The sequence below is a fragment of the Budorcas taxicolor genome, chromosome 4 (genome assembly GCF_023091745.1).
Source record: "Budorcas taxicolor isolate Tak-1 chromosome 4, Takin1.1, whole genome shotgun sequence".
Classification (NCBI taxonomy): Eukaryota; Metazoa; Chordata; class Mammalia; order Artiodactyla; family Bovidae; genus Budorcas; species Budorcas taxicolor.
Genome location: NC_068913.1, coordinates 93,453,862 through 93,477,742, shown reverse-complemented (window position 1 = coordinate 93,477,742; position 23,881 = coordinate 93,453,862). Strand labels below are relative to the sequence as shown.

Sequence of the window (23,881 nt, the reverse complement as noted above, 5' to 3'; positions counted from 1 at the left end):
TGAATTTGTGAAGGCGATAATTATAGGAAAAACGTCTTTTGAGGCACTGTAATTATTGTAAAAATTAATCTGTGACGGCTAAATAAAGTGCTGCACTCAGAAAAAACACAACCCCCAAATTGAATTTAGAACAATTAGCATTTATTATTTACATTTAACATAGTGCTTCCAGGCAAAGGGGAAAACTCGATAAACAAAAGTCTGGATTATTTTCCCTTTTCCTTGGAAGTATGTGTTAGTTACTGTGTTTTAGTTTTGATCTATGGAAAGTGATTGTTTAGGTCCCAGATCCTCTTTATTTTTACCTTTTTGTTTAAATAAACTTTTGGTGATCATTTCAGCATAGTTAATGTTATTAAGTAGGTTTTTTTTCTTTTTTTTTATGGTTGTGTGTTGAAAAGTAAAATCCCTATTGGGGAAAAAGAAAATAATACTTTTTTAGAGGGTTTTGGAACAAATGTAGATTTTTAAAATGCAATATAAAATAAGGTGTAGACTCCCTTTTGTTTTCGTAAATCTCCCTGTATTTTTAAAAGTTTACCTTCAGTACCTGTGTCCCTAGTATTAAGGCATTTAATATATTTAATTAGTATTAAAGTAGTTTTGGATTCAGGTTCTAAAGCAGTATACTTAGTTTGAGTGCTGAGTAGGTTAAATGTGGTTTGACTATCACACATTTTTTTTTGTGTGGAAAACTTGAGATGAAACCATTCTTTAGAAGTCATTTATTGTATAATTCTAAAAATAAGGTTTTATTGGTAAACTCAAAAGTGTTCATTTATTCCCATTTCTCCTCAGATAACTTCAAGTGATGTACGAAAAGGTTTGGAGTTCATTTTTGTGGAAAGACTTTAAATTGGTGTTAGAACCACTAAACATCTTCAAATGGTACTATGAGGAAAAAAAGAAAAAGTTTTGATAAATATATGACTGTAACTGCTGTTTTCTGACTAAAATAATAACCATCTAACCACTTGTTTCTAAGGCACTGCCTCTTCCAGCACTTTCAAGTAGCTGTGACATTAAGTACTGTCATCACAATCCATCAACTAACCACCCTTGTGCATTTGGTCTATGTTTTCTACACAAATGGTGCAAATTTTGTTTTCCAACAGTTTGTTGATTAAAGTGATCAACAACCTGAAGAAAATATCACCACTGGTGATTTTTAATTAACAAAGACTTTATCTTAGCAATTTTAGTTTTGTTCCGCTTCATTTGGCAGAATTTTTATCTGGATTGTACAGATACATAATTTCCTAGTGAGTGTATGTTAGGACCAAAAGATAAATTAATATCAGCACATTATAGATATTTAGCCTGCTAAATATTTGTAATTATTTTTACATCCATTTATTTCTAACTTGTTCTACAGCACTTAAATGTTTGCAGGTTTTATTCTAAAATTTATACTACAGGAAAGTTGCAGTTCATTGTCTCCCATGGATCATCACGTTCTTCATTTGTAAACATCTGAGGTTTTTATGAAAATTAAACATTCCCCTGTATTTCTTTAAATTTCATTCAAAGCACTTTAATGATAGATGCAACTTAAATTTTCAGGTTTTTTAAAAGACCGCACATTTACTGATGTTAATATGAAGGCAGTAGTAAATAGCTTACTGAAATTTTATGGATGCAGACAATCCCTGCACAACCATTTCTTACAATAGTAGTTTATTTCTTTAAATATTGCTAAAAAAGGAAGATTGGGGTGTATACCCTGCTTTTTCCCCCTCTCCCAAGTAAAATCTTAGATGACCACTTTAGATAATATTTGATTCCTACTGAAAAATTTAAAAAACAATAAATTTTTGTAATCAAGATTTTAGGGAAAACGGAAGTACGTCTATCTTTAATGAAATATTGGGCAGGTTTTTGTGTATCAATATTTTGTATTTTTTAGGGAATACTTTATTTTTAAATAATTTTTAGTAATTTTTGTCAAATTATAATTTTAAAAGGTATAGCAGGAGAATATACCATGTTTTTATATAGTTTCACATGTAAACTTAGGAGGGACCCTGTCCATCTATATACTTTTCATATAAAATTTTAAAATGTTGAAGATCCACAAGGTCATAATAAAATGATTTTATAGCTAGAAAAGCATTTACCCTTCCCAGTGCTTTGCACTAAAATATACTGTGAAAGGAAAGTAGAAAGACTGTAACTTGCTGGAAATGTTCTATATTGAATGTACATGCTCTTGTTGGAAAAATGTACTATATGTGATGGAAATAAACCAGACTCGAAGTTATTTCAGCTAAATGTGCTTCAGCGAAGGTGCATTGGTTGAAACTTAAATGTTTTATTATCAAATTTAAATTTATTCAATGACTGAGCGGCTACACTTGAAATTTATCCTGATCGTTTTATTTTTAAGAGTTAGAGTGATAATTTCTCTTTAATTTAAAAACAGATTTACTTTTCCACATATGGAAAACTTGTACTTATAGGTCTAACTTTAATGATTAATAGCATAATATATTTAGGGAACTAAATGTGTAGGTGTTATTTCATTTATAAACCATCTTCATTAGTGGCACATTATTAAACCTGTATGTTTGACTTTTGCAAGGTGTTATCTTTTATGCATCCCTACACACAAGACATTCCAAAGATATTTTTCCAGACTTAACTGCCTATAACAAATGGAAAGATAATGAGGATTCCTAAAAACCTTGGGGTAGCTCTTTGCTGCAACTTCCCATGTGTATGCCAGCCTTTTCCTTTCTACTTTACTTCTTAAATTCTGTAGGGAAGAAAGAGAAATAGCCTGATGCTTGTGGAGCCCAATTGCAGCAATCCCCTTTCTCCACTCAGTTGCTTTCACAGGACCATTCACATAGTTTGTCTCCTCTGTCATAATATTAGGGCCACAGAGCAGGAATTTAGGAGGGAGCATCAGGGTTCCAAGGGCTATAAAAAGATCTCATTGGGGTCATAGCGTTTAAAAAAAAAGGCCACTATGTCAGGACTTGTTCAGATTGGAAGGGCCTGGAGAGATTAAGAATATTTTATCATAATAGCTAAATTAATGGATTTTGGGAGACATAGAAGTTAGAGAACTCGGACCAGTTAAGAAGAGTAGAATGAACGTGTAAGAAGTGATTAGAAATTCTTTGTTCTTTGTATTCCTTTCTGGTCTTCATCCTTAACTTTTTGATTTTATGTTGACTCTTGGGCTTTGTCATCTCAAGAGGATGAGGCTTTTGAGAAAAGGCCTAAGAAATTTGTGCCAGAAGCTTTTTGCATGTAGGCTGTATAAGCAAGTATTTGTAGCATTTTTTGTTGTGGAGTGAGGGGCAGCAGTGGTTAATCAGGTAAAGAACTATCAAGAATGCCTTACTTTAAGATCTATCTCTGGGTACAAATTTTATCTAGCTTTGCTGTTGTTTGATCAACAGTTTTTCTATAGAATTCAGCTTCTTTCCTGAAGATACCTTTTACTCCTAAATCATATTGGTGGAAGAGGAAAAACAATAAAAGGTATGGCTTGACTTCAACTTTTTAAGTTTGTAAAGTGCAAGTGAGAACTGGATGAGTATGGCTGACACTAAGCAGGTGGTTCTATTTTTATTTTTTTGACCATGCCTTGCTGCTTGTGGGATTTTAGTTCCCTGACCAGGTTTCAAACCTGGGCCCTTAGCAGTGAGAGTGTGGAGTCCTAACCATTAGATTGCCGTGGAATTCCTAAGCAGGTGTTGATTGTTTAACATTGCAGATACACTTTGAATGCACAGTAACCATTTTTGGGGTTCATGTTCCTTTCCCCCCGCTTTCTCCCTGCTTCAAGAACAGAACCTTTTTAAACAGTGTATACATTCTTAAAGAATAATAAATTATCCATCCTTAATTTTTAGCCTAGTTTTATTTTTATATACACATAAAGATAGGATTTTGCTCATATATATACGTATACACACATACATGTATATAAATTTTGGCTCGTATATATATACACCCATATATATAAAATTTGGCTTATGTATATATACACACAATACACAACAGATTTTCAGTTGACACCTTGCTTGTATTGTTGAAAAGTACCTTTACTTTAGGAATGTGTGTTTGTTACATTGCTTTATGGTCAGAGAGCCTATGGATGCAGTAATGGGGGAGTTGTATGATTTTGCTATGGGTTTGAGCTTGTGGGTATAGAGAGAGAACTTTCCCAGTAGTTGTTATGGCAAGTAGATAATGGAGATACAGGCCCAAGTAAGTATCATTTCCTGCTATGAAGTTACAAAAGATGTCTTCAAATGGCATGACCACTGAGAAAGATTTGAAATGCTTCTGTAACTGCAGAAATTAGGTCTCCGGATTTCCTGTAGTGGCCTAGGGCAATAATCTAGGTCCTTAGGAGTTGTAGAATTTACTTTTCTAACAGAATCTTTAGATTACCAGGATTATGGTTCAGACAGGGTCTCATAGTTGACCTCTGGCTGAGCTGTAAGATATGGGCAGTGTGAAGTTGTCTGTGCTGTTAGGCAAAATCCTTTTCTATTCTGTGGTATTCTTTCTGTCTTCTCTGACTTTCAAAGCTAATGGAAACCTCAAGATGGAAGAGGAGTAAGTGTCAGCAGTCTTAAGATTGGCTAGTAGTTGTTTGGTTTCTAAGGCATTTGGCCCATGACAGAATTGTAGGAAAAAATGTGTTTCATTTAAACTGGGCTTCCGTGGTGTCTCAGCAGTAAAGAATCTACCTGCCAGTGCCGGAGAGGCTTTTTGATCCCTTGGTCAGGAAGATCCCTTGGAGGAGGAAATTACAAACCCAGCAGTATTCTTGCCTGGGAAATCCATGGATAGAGACCTGGTGGGCTACAGTCTGTGGAGTCACAAAGAGTTGGACACGACTCGGCAACTAAACAAGAACAATTACTTTGGCTTTTCTAACTTTCCAGATTCTTTTCTCTTCTCGCTTATAATTTGTTTCTGCACTCTTTTCCTTTGACCTCTGTTGTGAGCTTCTCAGTTCAGTTCAGTTGCTCAGTTGTGTCCAACTCTGCAACCCCATGAACTACTGCAGCACACCAGGTTTCCCTGTCCATCACCAACTGCCAGAACCTACTCAAACTCAACGTCCATCGCATCAGTGATGCCATATAACCATATCATCCTCAGTCATCCCCTTCTCCTCCCACCTTCAATCTTCCCCAGCATCAGGGTCTTTTCAAATGAGTCAGTTCTTTGTATCAGCTGGCCAAAGTATGGGAGTTTCAGCTTCAACATCAGTCCTTCCAATTTTAATCTTCTTTAGGATGGATTGGTTGGATCTTCTTGCATTCCAAGGGACTTTCAAGAGTCTTCTCCAACACCAGTTTAAAAGCATCAGTTCTTCGGTGCTTAGCTTTCGTTAGTGTCCAACTCTCACATCCATATGCGACTATAGCCTTGACTAGACGGACCTTTGTTGGCAAAGTAATGTCTCTGCTGTTTAATGCTGTCTACGTTGGTCATAACTTTTCTTCCAAGGAGGAAGCATCTTTTAATTTCATGGGTGGAGTCACCATCTGCAGTGATTTTGGAGCCCCCCAAAATAAAGGCTGACACTGTTTCCACTGTTTTCCCATCTGTATCCCATGAAGTGATGGGACCAGATGCCATGATTTTAGTTTTTTGAATGTTGACTTTTAAGCCAACTTTTTCACTCTCCTCTTTTTTATCAAGAGGCTCTTTAGTTCTTCACTTTCTGCCATAAGGGTGGTGTCATCTGCATATCTGAAGTTAATGATATTTCTCCCGGCAATCTTGATTCCAGCTTATGCTTCATCCAGCCTGGCATTCCACATGATATACTCCGCATATAAGTTAAATAAGCAGGGTGACAAAATACAGCCTTGATGTACTCCTTTTCTGATTTGGAACTGGTCTTTGGTTCCATGTCCAGTTCTAACTGTTGCTTCTTGACCTGCATATAGATTTCTCAGGAGGCAGGTCAGCTGGTCTGGTATTCCCATCTCTTGAAGAATTCTCCACAGTTTGTTGTGATCCAGTGTTCTTGCCTGGAGAATCCCAGGGATGGGGGAGCCTGGTGGGCTGCCATCCATGGGGTCGCACAGAGTTGGATATGACTGAAGTGACTTAGCAGCGGCAGCAGCAGATGGTTTTCTGAAACTCTCTTGCTTTGTCGATGATCCAGCAGAGATCCCTGGTTCTTCTGCCTTTTCTAAATTCAGCTTAAACATCTGGAAATTTGTGGTTCATGTACTGTGGACTTCTGGTTTGGAGAATTTTGAGCATTACTTCGCTATTCTGTGAGAAGAGTGTAGTTGTGTGGTAGTTTGAGCATTCTTTGGCATTGCCTTTCTTTGGGATTGAAGTCAAAACTGACCTTTTCCAGTCCTGTGGCCACTGCTGAGTTTTCCAAATTTGCTGGCGTATTGAGTGCAGCACTTTCACAGTATCATCTTTTGGGATTTGAAATAGCTCAACTGGAATTCCATCACCTCCACTAGCTTTGTTCATAGTGATGCTTCCTAAGGCCCACTTGGCTTTGCATTCCAGGATGTCTGGTTCTAGGTGAGTGATCACATGATCATGGTTATCTGGGTCATGAAATATTCTTACCACCTCTTAATATCTTATGCTTCTGTTAGGTCCATGTCATTTCTGTCCTTTATTGTGCCCATCTTTGCATGAAATTTTCCCTTTGTATTTCTGATTTTCTTGAAGAGATCTCTAGTCTTTCCCATTCTATTGTTTTCCTCTATTTCTTTGCATTGAACACTGAGGAAGGCTCTCCTTGCTCTTCTTTAGAACTCTGCATTCAAATGGGTATATCTTTCCTTTTCTTCTTTGCCTGTCACTTCTCTTGTTTTCTCAGCTATTTGCAAGGCCTCCTCAGACAACCATTTTGCCATTTTGCATTTCTTTTTCTTGGGCATGGTCTTGATCACTGCCTCCTATACTATGTTCGAACCTCTGTCCATAGTTCTTCAGGCACTCTGTCTATCAGATCTAATCCCTTGAATCTGTTTGTCACTTCCACTGTATTATCGTAAAGGATTTGATTTAGGTCATACTTGAATGGTCTAGTGGTTTTCCCTACTTTCTTCAATTTAAATCTGAATTTGGCAATAAGGAGTTCACTGTGAGCCACAGTCTGCTCCTGATCTTGTTTTTGCTGACTGTATGGAGCTTCTCCATCTTTGGCTGCAAAGAATATAATCAGTCTGATTTCAGTATTGACCATCTGGTGATGTCCATGTGTCTTCTCTTATGTTGTTGGAAGGGGGTGTTTGCTATGACCAGTGCATTCTCTTGGCAAAACTCTGTTAGCCTTTGCCCTGCTTCATTCTGTACTCCAAGGCCAAATTGCCTGTTACTCCAGGTGTTTCTTGACTTCCTACTTTTGCATTCTAGTCCCCTATAATGAGAAGGGCATCTTTTTTGGGTGTTAGTTCTAGAAGGTCTTGTAGGTCTTCATAGAACTGTTCAGCTTCTTTAGCATTACTGGTTGGGGTATAGACTGAGCTGAGCTTTTAGCTCTTATCTTTTCTTTTTTCTCTCCTGGTTAATTAACAGGTCATTAGTACCAAGATTGCTAAAACATATTTTTAAGAAGGTAAAAGGGTAGAAAGAGAGCTCATTTCTTCCTGAATCTTTATTAATCTATACTCAATTTGTCAGGTTTATTATTTTTCAAGCTTCTTTCTCTGCATATATTCACCACTCTCATGCCACAAACGGAGGGGAATTTATTGAATACTGAAGATGCATCTGCTTCAGACTTGGAGTTTTTACTGCCTGTGCGCACTCAGCAGAATTAATTGGCTTGAGTGTGTATTTTTAACTACATCTTGATAATTTTGTTTAGTGTCTTATACGTTTTCATATATACCCAGGCACTATAAGTACATGTTTGATGTTACAGTAAGTAGTAACCTTTTCCATCTAAATTGTGCTGTCATATACTTTGAGACGTTTGGGTCTTAATCTCCTAAACTTTTATCTCAGTATTGATAGATTTGATTTATTTTAGAAAGTGCCACCAGCACTAAAATGAGAGTTTATAGTAATAAGGAGAATTTCTTAGTATTAGCCGATAGTAATTAGCATTCATGGAGTGCTTACTATATACCAAGTACTTTGCTAATCTTTTACATGCCTGATGCCTCTAATCCACCAACAACTCTATGAAGTAAGAACTGTTCCTTTATTATCCCCACTTTACAGAATAGAAAATAGAAGCTTAGAGAAGTTCAGTGGTTTAGGTTTATTCAAGTTCACATAGCTAGTAAACAGAATTAAGACTTGACTCTAAGTATGACTACAAATGGGGTTGCCTTAATCAGTGCACCTTATATTTGCAGATTTTATTGTTTGCAAAGTATGACTACATTACTTGTTGGCAGCTTGGTGTTACAGTCTGGAGGTAGATTCACTGGTGAAATTTTTGGATCCACAAATTATTTATGTGATATTGTGCAAGCTAAGTTATTTAAACATTCTACATCCTAGTTAGCCTCATTTATAAATTTACAATAATATTTCTTACCTGATAGAGTTGTTCTTAGAAGAAAACCAAAGATCCGTGTAAAACACTTAGGATGGTCCTTGTCATGTTACAGTAATTGTTAGATATGATTGCTATAAGTAATCATAGTATAAATGTGGGATTTCACAGTATAAATGTGGGATTTTTTTATTACCTTGTAAAGTTAGGTTTAAATGAAAATGTTTCCTTAGAAGAGAGTTCATTGCTATATATTAGATTTTAGCTGCTGCTTTTGTGTTTAATTGGTAAATGACAACCAACTATATTATTACTTGCTACCAGTTTTCTTCTAATCTGATGTTACTGGCTTATCATTCCTACTCCTGTGTCTTTCATTTATCTTGAAAAAGGTATTGGTAGTTTTAAACACATTCATTGTTAAGTTAGGCTTGTTTTTATCATTACTCCTTAGAACAACCCATCTGTCCTAAAATTCTCATTAGTATCTGTTATATCACACAATATTTTGGTTTTGGGCATGTGTGAAATATTGACATAGAGTGAATATTGAGTAACATAGTTGAAACATTATGAACTAATTATTTAAAAGCAAGTATTTAGTTGTAGAAAGAGTGGATTCTTCAGGAGAGCATGATTTGGGCTAAGTCAGGAATTGCTTTGGTGAATGTGTCGTGAAGAGATAAGTAACGGTACTTTTCACAGGTCTTGCCAGTGATAGTCATTAGTGGCAGTATTCCACATTTCAGCTGAGGCCCAAGCACTGTTAAATTATCTGCTGAGAGATTTCAGTTGCATACCTGCCTGTTATTGATCATGTTTTTTTTAACCATAAGATGACAGTTTTAGAAATTCTTGTGTATGGGGATAATCGCAACACCAGAGAACCTTTGTCCCTCAGTTTGGATAAACTCTTATATCTTGAACTACAGATCAAGTGCTAGGGTTACCATTCTTGGGTTGTCTGGCTTCATGACTCTGACAGTCAAATTCTTCCGTCAGGTATCTGAGCATATTCCTGGTATACAAAACATTGTAATGTTTAAGCAATAGAATGATGTGGTTGAAAAACATAGCCAAACCCAAACAAACAAATAACCCCACTTTGAATGCTTAAGTAACTTGCAGCCTGGGTGTCCTGCTCTATGTAATCAGGTAACACTTTCTGTGTAAGAGCGTGTACTAATGTTATTTTCAGAGGAGAAATTATTATACCAGGGTGAAGCCTAAATGCATAGAACTCTTTTTACAACTCAGGTTTTGAATATTAGTTAATTCCTTCTATCTGTGGAATTATCTTGAAAAGAAATTAGCTCTGAGAAATGGAACTGTGGCTTTTAGACAGAGTTTCTTTCTAAGCTGTGCAAAAATAATATTTTTAAAAAGTTGAGACTCTTCTTGGCTATATTGATGGTTTGATAGATCTAAATTCCAAAGTACCTGGTTGTGTCTGGTAGTTTTTATTTTGGATGAGAAGAAAAAGTGAGGAATACTTCTAAGAAAAAAAATAGCTAAATACTAGGAACAGTGTGTGAACAAGTGATTGAATTATATGAAAAAAATAACTTTCAGAGGAGGAGAGTTTTTTGTAGTGTTCTTGGGGTTTTGACATATAAATTGTTAGGATCATTCTATATAAGCTTCTGTAGGAGAGTGGCCATGCCATTTTCATGCCTTTTGCTCTTTAGATTATTTACTGAGTTCCTTGGAATCCAGCATTTGGACAGTCGTAGATGTTTGAGACTTTCTGAGCTTCATTCTTCTTTCCTTTGAATGGGCAGGCTTTGAGGACATAAGATGGGCTGATGGGATTGTCTAGAGTTAGGCATGAACGCACTTAGTGAAGTTTGTGAGTCATCTTCGTTATTTATATCCCCAAGTTAAACTTTCCTCACCACGTTTTCATAATTTTCCAATTTATCCTTTCTTTGCCTGGCTGTCTTGACTAACTACCTGTTGTTCCTTATGATTGTAAGTGGACAAAATCACTTATTTGCCTTGAAATCTGGATACATAAAAAAACACACCAGAGGAAGAAACTTTTAAAGGAGATGGTTTTGTTGCCTTTATCTGCCCTGGATCTCTTTTCAGTTTCTAACTGTATAATTGTAATGATATGAATTATTAATTTGTAAGGTTTAAGATACTTCTTTGAAGGTCATTTCTTCCTCAGACAGTTAACTGGAGCTAAAGAACACAATGTCTTCAAACCACATATTCTGCAAGATGGAAGTGAGACCCAGCCACCACTCAGTTTGCCAGGTCATCTGATTGCACATATGTGAATCCATGTGCACCCTTTATAAAGCATCATGCTACTCTTTTTATTGTTGCAAGCAGAGTTTTAAAATTGATCCATAGCTGGTAAAGAGAGGTTTCTTTGAGAGCATTGTGGGGATAAGAGAGAAATGGCTCGGCCTTAGGAAAGTCTAGGAATAATCATACAGACTGGCTTCACCATGTAGATTTCAACTAAGTACTAGAGAAACCAGGAAAAAGTAATGCAACTCCAGTGCCTGGGTGTTACCCTCTTAGCAGCAGGACTATGGCTTCTCGGCTGCTATTAGCCCTTCTCAGACTGTGCTTTTACCTTAAAAAAAACCAAAAAACAAAAAAACCTTTTACCTCATTTGACATCTTAGTGTGGTACATAACTGCCTCGTTACTTCTGCTGCTTGTCTTCTCTGTGTTTTTCAGCTACTTTCCCTCTCCATATAGCTTGAATTTAGCCTGCTAAGAGAGACAATCTGATTGGTTCCATTAGCTGCATTCTTGTTGGGCAAATCTCCCATGCCAGGCCTCTTTGTGGGTTGCTGGCCATACTTTGGCTGTTCCTGGGAACGTTGGCCCTGCTGTTGGTGTTTGTGATAGCAGAGTCAGTGCCATAAAACATGGCCCTGGACCCAGTGAAAGGGAGCTTTTGGTGCCAGTCTTCTAAAAGAGGGATCAGTATTTCACTTTCAGAATGTTATAACCTTTCCAGTCTACATGATTTTCTTCCACTTTAAAGGTGATAGAATTAAAGGTAACCTCTGGTCTTGACTGTTTGTTAGTATAGCATCAACAATCCTTTGCATGCTGAGAAAAATGTGAGAAATGTTCTCTGATCAGCACCTGCAGGTCCTTTCCTGAACCAGTGCTGTTTTCATCTTTGGCTTTGTAGATTCAGAGACAGCCTGGAGTTTCTACTCAAAAAGAGCCATTCCATTTCCTGTAACAGCATATTAGGCCGTTCTGTCAGTTGCTGCGATTTTCCAGACACCCACAATTATGCTGCACAATTTGAGTTGGTGATTTAGTGAATCCTTAAAGTACTGCTTCTGCTCTTCTTGTATTTTCCACATTTGGGCATACTCTGCAATAGCTGCTTAATATCGTCTCATTCATTCCTTCAATGACAGGCACTACTGAGTGTCATCATGTGTCTGGCACCATTTCCTTCTGGGAAAACAGAATTGCACAGTGGTTAAAGCATGGACTTTCAAGAATCAGGCATACTGGAGTTCAAGCTATGTCTCCTTTGCTTACTAACTGTAGTTTGGGCAAGTTACTTAGTTTTCCTAAGCTTCAGTTTTTTTGTCTGTAAAATGATGGTTTTAGAAACTATGGTATATAAAGGTTTGTTGTGGGAATTTATAAAAGTTTAATGATATATGTAGTATACTTAGCACAATGCCTGGCTCATGAGCTCAATAAATATATGTTAATTCGGTTACAGTGCTCACTACAATTGCTGTGAGTTTGCTGCCAAAATACTTTTTAGCACTTGGCAAATAGTTTGTTATCTTACTTTGCCATTTGATATTTGTTGCCTTTTCGTTGGTATTAATCCAGCCGTTCAAGAAAAAGTCAGATGTAACGTCTGTGATAAAGTCAAGATGGACAGAGGTTTATTAAGTTGGAGCATATTATTTTATGGGTGGCTTATTTTTGGCAGCACCTTTTGCTAATTGTTCAAGAAATTGTTAAACTTTTTGATATAATTTTGCTTCTTTGTGATTAATATCTTATAGAACAAAGCATAATTTTTAGTAGCAAAACTCAGAACAGCTTTCAGTTTTATTATTTATTGTAAACATTAGGCTACGGGTACAAGAACATATTCTGAGTTTACAAGTAAGAATTACATCTTGTCTTTGTATCACTGATGCCTCCCAGTGTGCCTGGCATATAATTGGTGCTAAGAGAATGTTGAAGGAAGGAAAGAAAGAAAGCAGGAACATTACATCAGTTATTTTCAGGCTTATTTTAGTCCACAATATGTCTTTGCTTATAAGTTTATTTTCCTGTTACCTCATCTTCTAATCAATATAGCTTCTCTACCTGTGTATTTCTCTTTGTTTCTGATACTGATGGCTTCTGTTTCCTGACTTTTTTATTTGACCCTCCTAACTTCTGCTATTGCTACTAAGTAATGGTGACAGGTTCAGTTTCATGGGAATGCTGTATTGACGGTGTACCCTAGTTCAGTTCAGTCACTCAGTCGTGTCCGACTCTTTGTGACCCCATGAATCGCAGCATGCCAGGCCTCCCTGTCCATCACCAACTCCCGGAGTTCACTCAGACTCACGTCCATCTAGTCAGTGATGCCATCCAGCCATCTCATCCTCAGTCGTCCCCGTCTCCTCCTGCCCCCAATCCCTCCCAGCATCAGAGTCTTTTCCAGTGAGTCAACTCTTCCCATGAGATGGCCAAAGTAGTGGAGTTTCAGCTTTAGTATCATTCCTTCCAAAGAAATCCCAGGGCTGATCTCCTTCAGAATGGACTGGTTGGATCTCCTTGCAGTCCAAGGGACTCTCAAGAGTCTTCTCCAACACCACAGTTCAAAAGCATCAATTCTTCGGTGCTCAGCCTTCTTCACAGTCCAACTCTCACATCCATACATGACCACAGGAAAAACCATAGCCTTGACTAGACAGACCTTAGTCAGCAAAGTAATGTCTCTGCTTTTCAATATGCTCTCTAGGTTGGTCATAACTTTTCTTCCAAGGAGTAAGCGTCTTTTAATTTCATGGCTAGTGTACCCTAAAGATAGTCTGTAACCAATTCCGCACTGTATGGATATACATTTAGTGACTTGTTGATAATTTTTTTTTTTTTAAGATTTGCCTTTGTTTAATTCATGTCTATGGAATTCTGTGAAATGCAGTTCACATTTCACTTTTATATTTCACTCCCAAATGTAAACAAAGTATACAGTTGTTGATTGCTTCTCCTTTTATTTTTGTTATCTTAGGAATTAGAATTAGTTATTTCAGTTATCCGATTCTCACATCTCTTCTTCAGAACTTTTACCTTGCTCTTAAAGCCTTCAGCCCTATTTTTCTTCCTTAATAAGAGGCAGCCTTGCCTATATCATAGCAAAAGTAGGAAACATTTATTTACGTTCCCCTTTGGCATCACAATTATTTTTTTGTCTTCTGTCTTTGGTTCTTTGAAGGAAGATGTGTTGTTTTCCAAACTTAACACTTCTACCCTTGCCAGTCAGTCTTCCTCAAACCTTTCTCCAGCAACCCTTCTCTCTGTCCTCTCCCCATTTCTATCTTCCTTTCCCCAAACTTCTCCCCCTCTACCTACAAACAAGCCCAAATTCCTTTCAATCAGTAAGTGAACTTCCCTTCCAGACTATCTTCGGTCTAGTTACTGCCATCTGTTCCTCTTTACTTGCACTGTCAAACTTCCATTAAGTTCAGTTCAGTCGCTCAGTCATGTCCAACTCTTTGCAACCCCATGGGCTGCAGCACACCAAGCTTCCCTGTCCATCACCAACTCCTGGAGCTTACTCAGACTCATGTCCATCGAGTCGGTGATGCCATCCAGCCATCTCATCCTCTGTCATCCCCTTCTCCTCCTGCTTTCAATCTTTCCCAGCATCAGAGTCTTTTCAAATGAGTTAGTTCTTCACATCAGGTGGCCAAAGTATTGGGAGTTTCAGTTTCAGCATCAGTCCTTCCAATGAATATTTAGGACTGATTTCCTTTAGGATGGACTGGTTGGATCCCCTTCCAGTCCAAGGGACTCTCAAGGGTCTTCTCCAATACCGCAGTTCAAAAGCATCAATTCTTTGTCGCTCAGCTTTCTTTAGAGCCCAACACTCATCCATATGTGACTCCTGGAAAAACCGTAGCTTTGATTAGATGGACCTTTGTCAGCAAAGTAATGTTTATCTTTTTAATATGCTGTCTAGGTTGGTCATAGCTTTTCTTCCAAGGAGCAAGCATCTTTTAATTTTATGGCTGAAGTCACCATCTGCAGTGATTTTGGAGCCCCCAAAATAACGTTTCTCACTGTTTCCATTGTTTCCCCATCTATTTTCCATGAAGTGATGGGATTGGATGCCATGATCTTAGTTTCCTGAATGTTGAGTTTTAAGCCAAATTTTTCATTCTCCTCTTTTACTTTCATCTTAGAGGCTCTTTAGTTCCTCTTCAATTTCTGCCATAAAGGTGGTGTCATCTGCGTATCTGAGGTTATTGATATTTCTCCCGGCAATCTTGATTCCAGCTTGTGTTTCTTCCAGTCCAGCGTTTCTCATGATGTACTCTGCATATAAGTTAAATAAGCAGGGTGACAATATATAGCCTTGACGTACTCCTTTCCCGATTTGGAACCAGTCTGTTGTTCCATGTGCAATTCTGTTACTTCTTGACCTGCATACAGATTTCTCAAGAAGCAGGTCAGGTGGTCTGGTGTTCCCATCTCTTGAAGAATTTTCCAGTTTGTTGTGATCCACACAGTCAAAGGCTTTGGCATAGTCAGTAAGCAGAAGTAGATGTTTTTCTGGAACTCTCTTGGTTTTCTGATGATAATGGATGTTGACAGTTTGATCTCTGGTTTCTCTGCCTTTTCTAAATCCATCTTGCACATCTAGAAGTTAACAGTTCTCGTACTGTTGAAGCCTGGCCTGGAGAATTTTGAGCATTACTTCACTAGCGTGTGAGATGAGTGCAGTTGTGTGGTAGTTTGGTTTTCTAAACTTCCATTAGGCTCTCAGAATGCTTTACATTAGCACTAATTTCACTACTATAGTTGCCTATTTGTTGTCTCCCCTCTCCATCAAACTCTCAGGAGACCTGTGCCTTGGTCATCATTGATTGTCCAGCACCTAGGGTAGTTCCTGGTACATAGTAGGCATTCAGTAAATATTTATTGAATGAATGACAATATTGAGCCATGCCTATACCCTTCATGTATGAATCATCTGTAGTTTTTTCCTACCCCTACATTTCTGTTGAAAGTTCACTTGAAGGGCATCAGTGACCACATAAATGCTAAACCTAATGCCTTTTTGCTTCCCATTTCACTTGACCTCTCTGTGACTGTTGTGAAAAGTGAAAGTTGCTCAGTAGTGTCTGACTCTTTGTGACCCCATGGACTGTACAGTTCATGGAATTCTCCAGGCCAGGATACTGGAGTGGGGAGCCTTTCTCCCCTCCAGGGGATCTTCCCAACCCAGGGATCAAACCCAGGTCTCCCGCATTGGAGACAGATTCTTTACCAGCTGAGCCACAAGGGAAGCCCCTGTGACCATTAATGTTTACAAAAATTTACGTTTCCAACATTTTCATGGTCACTTATAACTGGATCACTTTGGCCTGGTCTCAGCATGGTATTGCATCCAAAAGAAACAGACAGACTTCCAAAGCTTTGGAAAATGATGAACCTTTTTCAGTTTTACAGAAATCTAAGAAGATAGAAAGGTACAGTTACATTAAGCTCAGCAGACTTCATTTAAGTTTTCTCCCATCTCTTCCCAAATCCTCATACAGCTTGGCAGCTTCACTCAACCTCCCTTCTGTAACATTTCCCCCAAAATGTGTGAACGTCCTACCAAAACGTTTTTTAAAAATATAGGTATAATCTCTTTTTAGAAGTCACTTATTTACTTACTTACCTTTGCTTGCACTGGGTCTCCATCGCAGTGCTCGGACTTCTCACTACAGTGGCTTCTCTCGTTGTGGAGCGCAGGCCCTGGGCGCGTGGGCTTCAGTGGTTGTAGCACTCGGGCTCAATAGTTGTGGCGCTCATGCTTTGGTTGCTAGATGCTTGTGGAATCTTCCAGGCCTAGGGATCGAACCATGTCCCCTGCCTTAGCAGGTGGATTCCTATTCACTAAACCACCAGGGAATCCCCCTACCAAAATCTCTTGTCCACTTTTTTCATCATCTGGTTCTTTTCTTTTTTCTAAGAATGACTGTTCTTAACAATTTAAATCACTTGGCAGTTTACGCACGTTAGACTCAGCTTCTTCCAGCTCTTTTCTATAACCTTTTATCTTGTTCAGCATTTCAGAAGTCTAGAGGCATTCTCTTGATTTCATTTTTTTTTTGTCCTTATAAGTTTTCTTTGCATGATTTCACTTAATTTTAAAACTTCTAGCTCAGACATCGTTTTTTTTGTTGTTGTTGAGTGTATCCTGATCTGGGTTTGGCTGGGTTTCCCTCTTGTGTATTCCTATAGTGCCCCATATAGAACTAAATTGAAGTTATCGATCTGTGTCTTAAGGACTCTGGAATGTGTGTGTGTGTTAGTCGCTCATTTGTGTCTGCAGCCTCATGGACTGCATACTCCTCTGTCCATGGGATTCTCCAGGCAAGAGTACTAGAGTGGGTAGCTGTTCCCTTCTCCAAAGGCTCCTCCTGACCCAGGAATCGAATCTGAGTCTACTGCATTGCAGGCAGATTCTTCACCATCTGAGCCGTCAGGGAAGCCCTGGAACATGGTGGATGCTGATAAATATTTATTGAACCAACACTTCCGTGAGTTCTGATTCTTCCTTTCTTGGTACTGACTTTTTATTTTGTTTCTAGGCCTTTAAACCTGATCAGACTTTCCTTACTCCTTTTTCTTGTTTTTTTTTTTTTTTTTTTTTTTAATACTCCTTTGCTGATTCCTCTCTCCTAAAGCATCACTTATTACTTCTGTGAAGATGACCCCAGACCTATTTTCTAGTCTAGTGATTCTGATTATTAGGCCATTTGTTTTCAAAGTTACATGTCAGGCATCTCTACCTGGATATTTCTCCATATCTTACTTAAAAGCAACAGAAACTCAGTAAACCAAACTTACCTTCTTTTTAAGCTTGTTCCTCCTTTGTGTGTTTCCTGTTTCAGTTATTTACACTCCTCCCTTCCTGGTGACCTGGGCTAATTAGAATCCTAGGAATTACCTTGAGTTCTTTCTGTCTCTTCTGTACTTTACCTGATCAGTGGTCAGTGCCTGTCCATCCTGCCTTTGGATGTGTCTCACATTTGGCTTCTCTGCCATCTCCACCTTTGGTATTAATAGTTTAGTCAGGACTCCTATCTCTTACCTCCACTGCTGCAGTAACCTCTTAACTGACCTCTCATCTGTCTTCCATGCTGCTGTCAGAACTATCTTCCTAAAACACAGACAGCTCTGTTGTTACTGTATGTTCACTGCTCAACTAAGTTACTCATTGTCAGGTCTCAGCTTAAATTTCATTTCTAAATAAAGACAGTCTAAAATTATCTCCCTTATAGTTCTGTAGTATGTTCCTTCCCATACTGTCAGCTAATACAATTTTTAGTTACATTTATTAATTTGTTTAGTGTGTGTCTTCCCACTGGAGAGATTTATGTAAGACATTGGGAGAGTTGTATAGAGCCTATGCCTAGCACAATGCTTGGGACATTAAAAAATCTTTGTTGAATGAGTGGATGAATAATAGATAGCTTATCAGTATAGGAAAACAGGAGATAGCAAAGGCAAAAAAGCTTTAGAAGCTTCCTACATTTTCCCGGACCTTGGTCTGTATTTCTGGCTTTTCTGAAATAATAATGGGCTTCTCCCTTCTGCCATTTGCATTTATTTCTCTAAGGATATGAGTCAACAGTTGCATTACCCCACACTCAACACTAATGCTGATATGACTGTAGTTGATTTGGGGGCTGTAGGGTGGTGGCAGCTAAGATTTGTTTACCTGTTATAAATGCATAGGTGGTGCCCTAGCCATGCATGCAAACAGCTATTTGCTAAGTTGAGTTAACCCAGATTCTTTTTTAGCCTCTTGAGTGATTCAGGCCTTTGTACCACATGTTAATTAATGTGTTTGTTACTTGAAGGACTAGTTGTATTATATATGAGGTATTTATTTGCCTTTTAAAGATTAAAGATTTTAATTTAGCAAACTTTACTGGATGGAAAATGAAAACAATTATTTTAAAATATCCAGAAACAATAAGCAAATTAAACTCCCCTTCCCCATGGAGCCTGTTCGGGTTTCAAAAGTCAAAGAATTTCATGAGTATTCTTCAGATTTTACTGTCTTAGGCTGACTGTATCCATTTTGTAGACATTTTGAGCTCCTGCTTGTGTGAGGCGCTGAGTTAGGTGCTAGGTTTACAGAGAGAAGTGCAGTTGCTTTTCTCAAGTACTGTGAAAGAGGAACACATTATAAGGATACACAGAAGTGGAATTGTAAGGCACACTGGAATGGGCAAAGGCTTTTCATAATTCATCCATTCATTTTTAAGTTGAGTTTTGAAAGAGTTAGCTAGGCAAACTTTCCAGGTAGGTACAGAGGACATGAGACTCCATATAAACCAAGGAAAAGAATTACAGCCAAATCAAGAAAGGTCTTCTATACCAAGTGAGTAGTTTGAATCATACTGTTAAAATATGACTTATGGTGAGGAAATCAATCAGAAGCCACATACACTGTATCCATAAATAATACCTTGAATTTATATATCTTGCCTAAAGTTATGATGTGGTTCTGTGTTAGTTCCTTAGTTCATACGGTTACAGAATCTCTTGAAAGGATAGTTTTTGTTTTGTTTTGACATTTTTTCATGTAGTAAAGTGCACATCACTCTTTCAGTTAACCAGATCCAACTCACAATTTTAATCAATGGAAAAGTAGAACTGGCACCTCTTGACTTCCTCATTTTGTGCATTTTGGGTGGAGCTGACTCTTGAGTGTGAAGGTTGTGATAGGAAATAATACCAGTTACTTGCAAGAAAATACTGGAAGAGGGTGGCCAAATGTCCTGGAATAGGTATGCTTTTCTCATACTTTAGAACCCTGCCCTGTTGAAAATTGTATCTAGATGCATATTAATCTTATATTTGAGCCTGTTTGTCACTTTTGGTAAATCTTTAGCATGTCATCACTCCTGTATTCTATCAAGAAAATATGACAACATAATTCTTTTTTTTTTTTTTGCCAAGTTACTGTTTAAAATCAGACTATAACTAAAACTAAACAAACTTTATTTTTGTTCATGTTTCCATCATCATTTTGCATATCACATAGATTTTAAGTTCTGTTTCTTCTGTGAATCTGTTTCTCGTAGCTCCAGCCCATGGTGACCTCTTCCTCTGTTGAACTCGGAACATTTATCTTTTTCCCCCCTCTTTATCCTTTTAACTAAAGGGTCCCCGTGATTATACTCTAAACCCACTGAGACTCAAGACTAACAGTTTTACTCTGCAGCATGTAAGGTTATGAATGAATGGGTCATCAGGCCTGTCCCCATTTTCTGCTCTTCAGATGTCAGTGTCCTCTCTTCACGTCCTGTTTTTACTATTGCTCTACCCTTGGCTACCCTGGGTCTGCTGGTATCTTGTGTTTATGAAGATTATGAGGATTTTTAGGAGGTTTTTGGGCCAATTTTAGGGAAATACAGGGGTGATTTTTCAGCTTTTTCCTGCCTCAGAATCCTATTAAAAAGCTTCCACAAAGATTCTACCTCTTTATAATTATTTTTAATGTTTACTCATGTATCAGAATGTTTTGAGAATCTATACCTTAGAAGCAATTGTGAGTGTGTGTGTGTGCATGTATATAAACGGAAGACTAGCCAGATTATTTATGTATTTGTTGGGTGTAGTTTGTGGGATCTCATTTCCCCCACCAGGGATTGAACCCAAGCCAACAGCAGTAAAAAAATCTGGAATCCTAACCACTAGGCCATCAAGGAACTCCCAGGACTAACCAGATTTTTACTTTTGGAACAGAATAAAAAGAAAGAAGACAAACTTTTATCAAGTTCACAAACATAAAATTTCTTCCCAGACTCTTGCTTACTATGCTGCTTTTGTAGCCTAATGGGAACAGAGCAGGCTGCAAAGTAAGGCTCATAGTGATTTTATTTAGCCATCTGGTACATACATTTTGTATATACCTTCTTTTGAGCCAGAATTCTGTTGAATTGTAGATGGGAACTCTAGAGATGTAGTTTAACCTCATTTTAAATGGAGAAAACTGAGGTAAGTGATTGCATGAAGTCAATGAAGAAGTCAGGAATAGAGAACAGACATCTCTTAAAGATGATTTTAGTAGATAATAACGTATACATGTTAACACAGTTAAACAGTACAAAGAGATGTTCTGTGAAAGGTAAGTTTTTTTCCTACCCTATCTCTTGGTTCTCTTACTCTCTTCCCCGAGTTAAGAAGTTAGTTTCCAGTTTTCTTGGGCTTTCGTGATGTTTTATGTGTATATAATCATATAAATGTATATATTCACCTTTACCAAATGGAAGCATACTATACACACTTTTCTGTTTTTTCCCACTTTTTAGCATTAAGTCTGAAAATTGTAGAACCCATATATTTTTATGCCTTGGTCCATGAACTTTCCATTTTACTATATAGCCTATCAGACAACTAACATTTGTTAATGTGAACAAAGTATTATTCTTTACTTTTAGCATATCAGATTGAGTACCTCACGTGCAACATAATGTGGTGTTTCACATTTCTTTCAGAGAGATCATGGTCACTGATTTATTTTATGATAAATATTAAAGTTAAAAAATTAGTGAAATGTGCATAATAATTATTACTGCTAGATACCAAAAAGAGCTTATTGGGATATTTTCTTTTCTATATGAGAAAGAAATGGTAGGTGAAATTTTCAGGGAAATCATTTACTTGTAAACTTGTGTAAAAACCTGTATGGTATGTTCCAAACAGTTTTATATCTCAATGCCAGTGATAAGCAGTGGTGCTATAAATATTAAGCCACAAATATTTATTTTTTAAATTTAAAAATTTCATAACTTCATATGCTAATCACAGAAATATAGTTTTTCATTTGTTTCTTAAAACAGTTTATGTTTTATTTTTGAGATGACTCATGTTTAATCTTGAGATGACTCATGTCATCTGTCTAAAAATATATCCTTAATTTTGATCATTCACAGTTTTATTTTGGCTAGCTTATCTGTCAGTGCAATTATTGCTTTATTTTTCATACATTAATGGGGCCGGTTAAAACTGCTTGATTTTAGATCTTTTGGACCAAACTGTATCACAGAAGACAAATCCATTGAAAAAAAGAAGTGTACCATACCAAGTGTCCATGATAGAATTCATAGAGGCCAAGTGTTTATATTCGATTGCTAGTAATCCTGCAATCTCCCTAAAGATGGCAGTACTTTTCCACATATCATTTACTAATTCTGTTTGAAAATAGTATTGATTATAACTCCATTATTGACTGGAAAAAAGTTAATCAGACTAAAAGTGTATTTTCATAATGATACCACAGTAGTTAAAATTCAGTAGTAGTACAAATAAAATTGTATCCATGAGGTTCATAGCATTGGTTCAACTTCTGTGTGTGTTATCCTTGACCATGGACACAGGGTCCTAACTGCATTCTGACTCTGGAATTCTTGATGTGATGCTGTGAACATCTTGTCAAGAATTGTGATAAGTGATGTTAGGACCTGGCTGTATATATTATTAGATCTTTCGCCTCTGGAGATGTCATCAGAAAACAAAAACTGACAAAACACCCCAAACAGAACAAAACCCGTAAGTAACTGCATATGTATATATTTGTGGACATGAGAAATGGTTTGGTATTTATTCTTCAGTAAAAGTTTATATGTCCAAGTTCTTGAGCATTTACTTTTTGCTTAGTTGACTAATTCTTTTAATAGATGAAACGGTTACTTATTGGTGCCAGAAAAACAAAAATAAATCTTCAGCCTTCTCTGCTGTAGAAACTAAATTCACAAGGTTCACTGGAACATGGAGAAACAGTGCTATATTTTGTTCCTCCTTTTTCCATTATTCCCATTTCAAATTAAATTTTTCTTGTATGCATGTGTTTGAAATCACATGGCATCGTAATTTGAAGATGTGAACAGCAAGACAGAGAGGGCAGGCTAGCTTCCCTGTTAGACCTCACACTTAACTTTGACATGGTCACTGCTTTCTAAAGCTGGTCCTATTGGTTCATCTAGGGCCATTATTGATTCAAGTAGCAAGATGACTAGATGCTTAAGGACTGTGTCATTCTAGCCAGTCTTATAGATAAATATTTAAGTATAAATACCACAATGATGATGTTGTTTAGTTGCTAAGTCATATCTTAGCGACTGCCTATACTGTAGCCTGCCAGGCTCCTCTGTCCGTGGCATTTCCCAGGCAAGAATACTGGAGTGGGTTGCCATTTCCTTCTCCAGGAGATCTTCCTGCCCCAAACTGTATCTCCTTGTTGGCTGGTGGGTTCTTTACCACTGAGCCACCTTTGTTGCTCAGTCTTGTTTGACTCTTTGCAACTCCATGGTTTGCAGCAGGCCAGGCTTCCTTGTCCTTCACTGTCTTTCAGGGTTTGCTCAAACTCCTGTTCATTGGCGCCATCCAACTATCTCATTCTCTGTCGCCCTGTTCTCCTCTTGCCCTCTTTCCCAGTATCAGTGTCTTTTCCAATGAGTTAGCTCTTTGCATCAGGTGGCCAAATTATTGGAGCTTCAGCATCAGTCCTTCCAGTGAATATTCAGGATTTATTTCCTTTAGCATTGACTGCTTTGATCTTGCTGTCCAAGGGGCTCTCAAGAGTTCTCCAGCACCACAGTTGGAAAGCCTCAATTCTTTGGAGCTCAGCCTTCTTTATGGTCCAACTCTTAAATCCTTACATGACTACTGGAAAAATCATAGCTTTGACTATATGAACCTTTGTCTCTTGGGAAGCCCAAAATACTAGTTTTTAAGTTTGTCGTGAGATATATCAGGGACACTGACTTCTGTTTATGGTTCAGTGTAATTTCCCCCAGTAGACAAATATACATGGAAAACTAATTATAATCTGAAGATTTCTTGATGAACATTGAATCAGCTTAGTGACCATTATCTGTAAGCTCTGGTAGTATGATACGTTCAGTTTTCCCATAGGAATATACTTGCCACTCAGCTTAGATATTCGTCAATCTTCAGAGCACCCTTTCTAGTAGACCACAATCCAGACAGATGGCCAGCTTTCTTGATTTCTTTCTCCTTTAGCAGTTTTTCTGCATTAGAGTTTAATAAAATTGCACTAATGTATGTCAAACAGCCCAATGCCTGGTATACAATAAACAATAATAAGTGTAACTGTTGTTAAGTTCAGGTTACCTTGGTATACTTTCAATGTCAAAGACAATCTTTTGGGCCGTTTCT

General features: G+C 37.6%; 1 protein-coding gene across 2 annotated transcripts in view; it reads left to right on the top strand.

Annotated features, from left to right (window-relative positions):
• ZNF800 (zinc finger protein 800) overlaps window positions 1-23,881 on the top strand; it is a 48,796-nt gene that overhangs the window by 20,545 nt on the left and 4,370 nt on the right. The window contains exon 6 of one of the 2 annotated variants that reach the window (XM_052638910.1): window positions 799-1,011. The exons of the other annotated variant lie outside the window; for it this stretch is intronic. Within the exon in view, the coding sequence (XP_052494870.1) occupies window position 799 (1 nt within the window). The 3' untranslated portion in view covers window positions 800-1,011. Of the gene's footprint in view, window positions 1-798; window positions 1,012-23,881 lie in introns of those variants that run through there. 2 annotated transcript variants of the gene reach the window in all.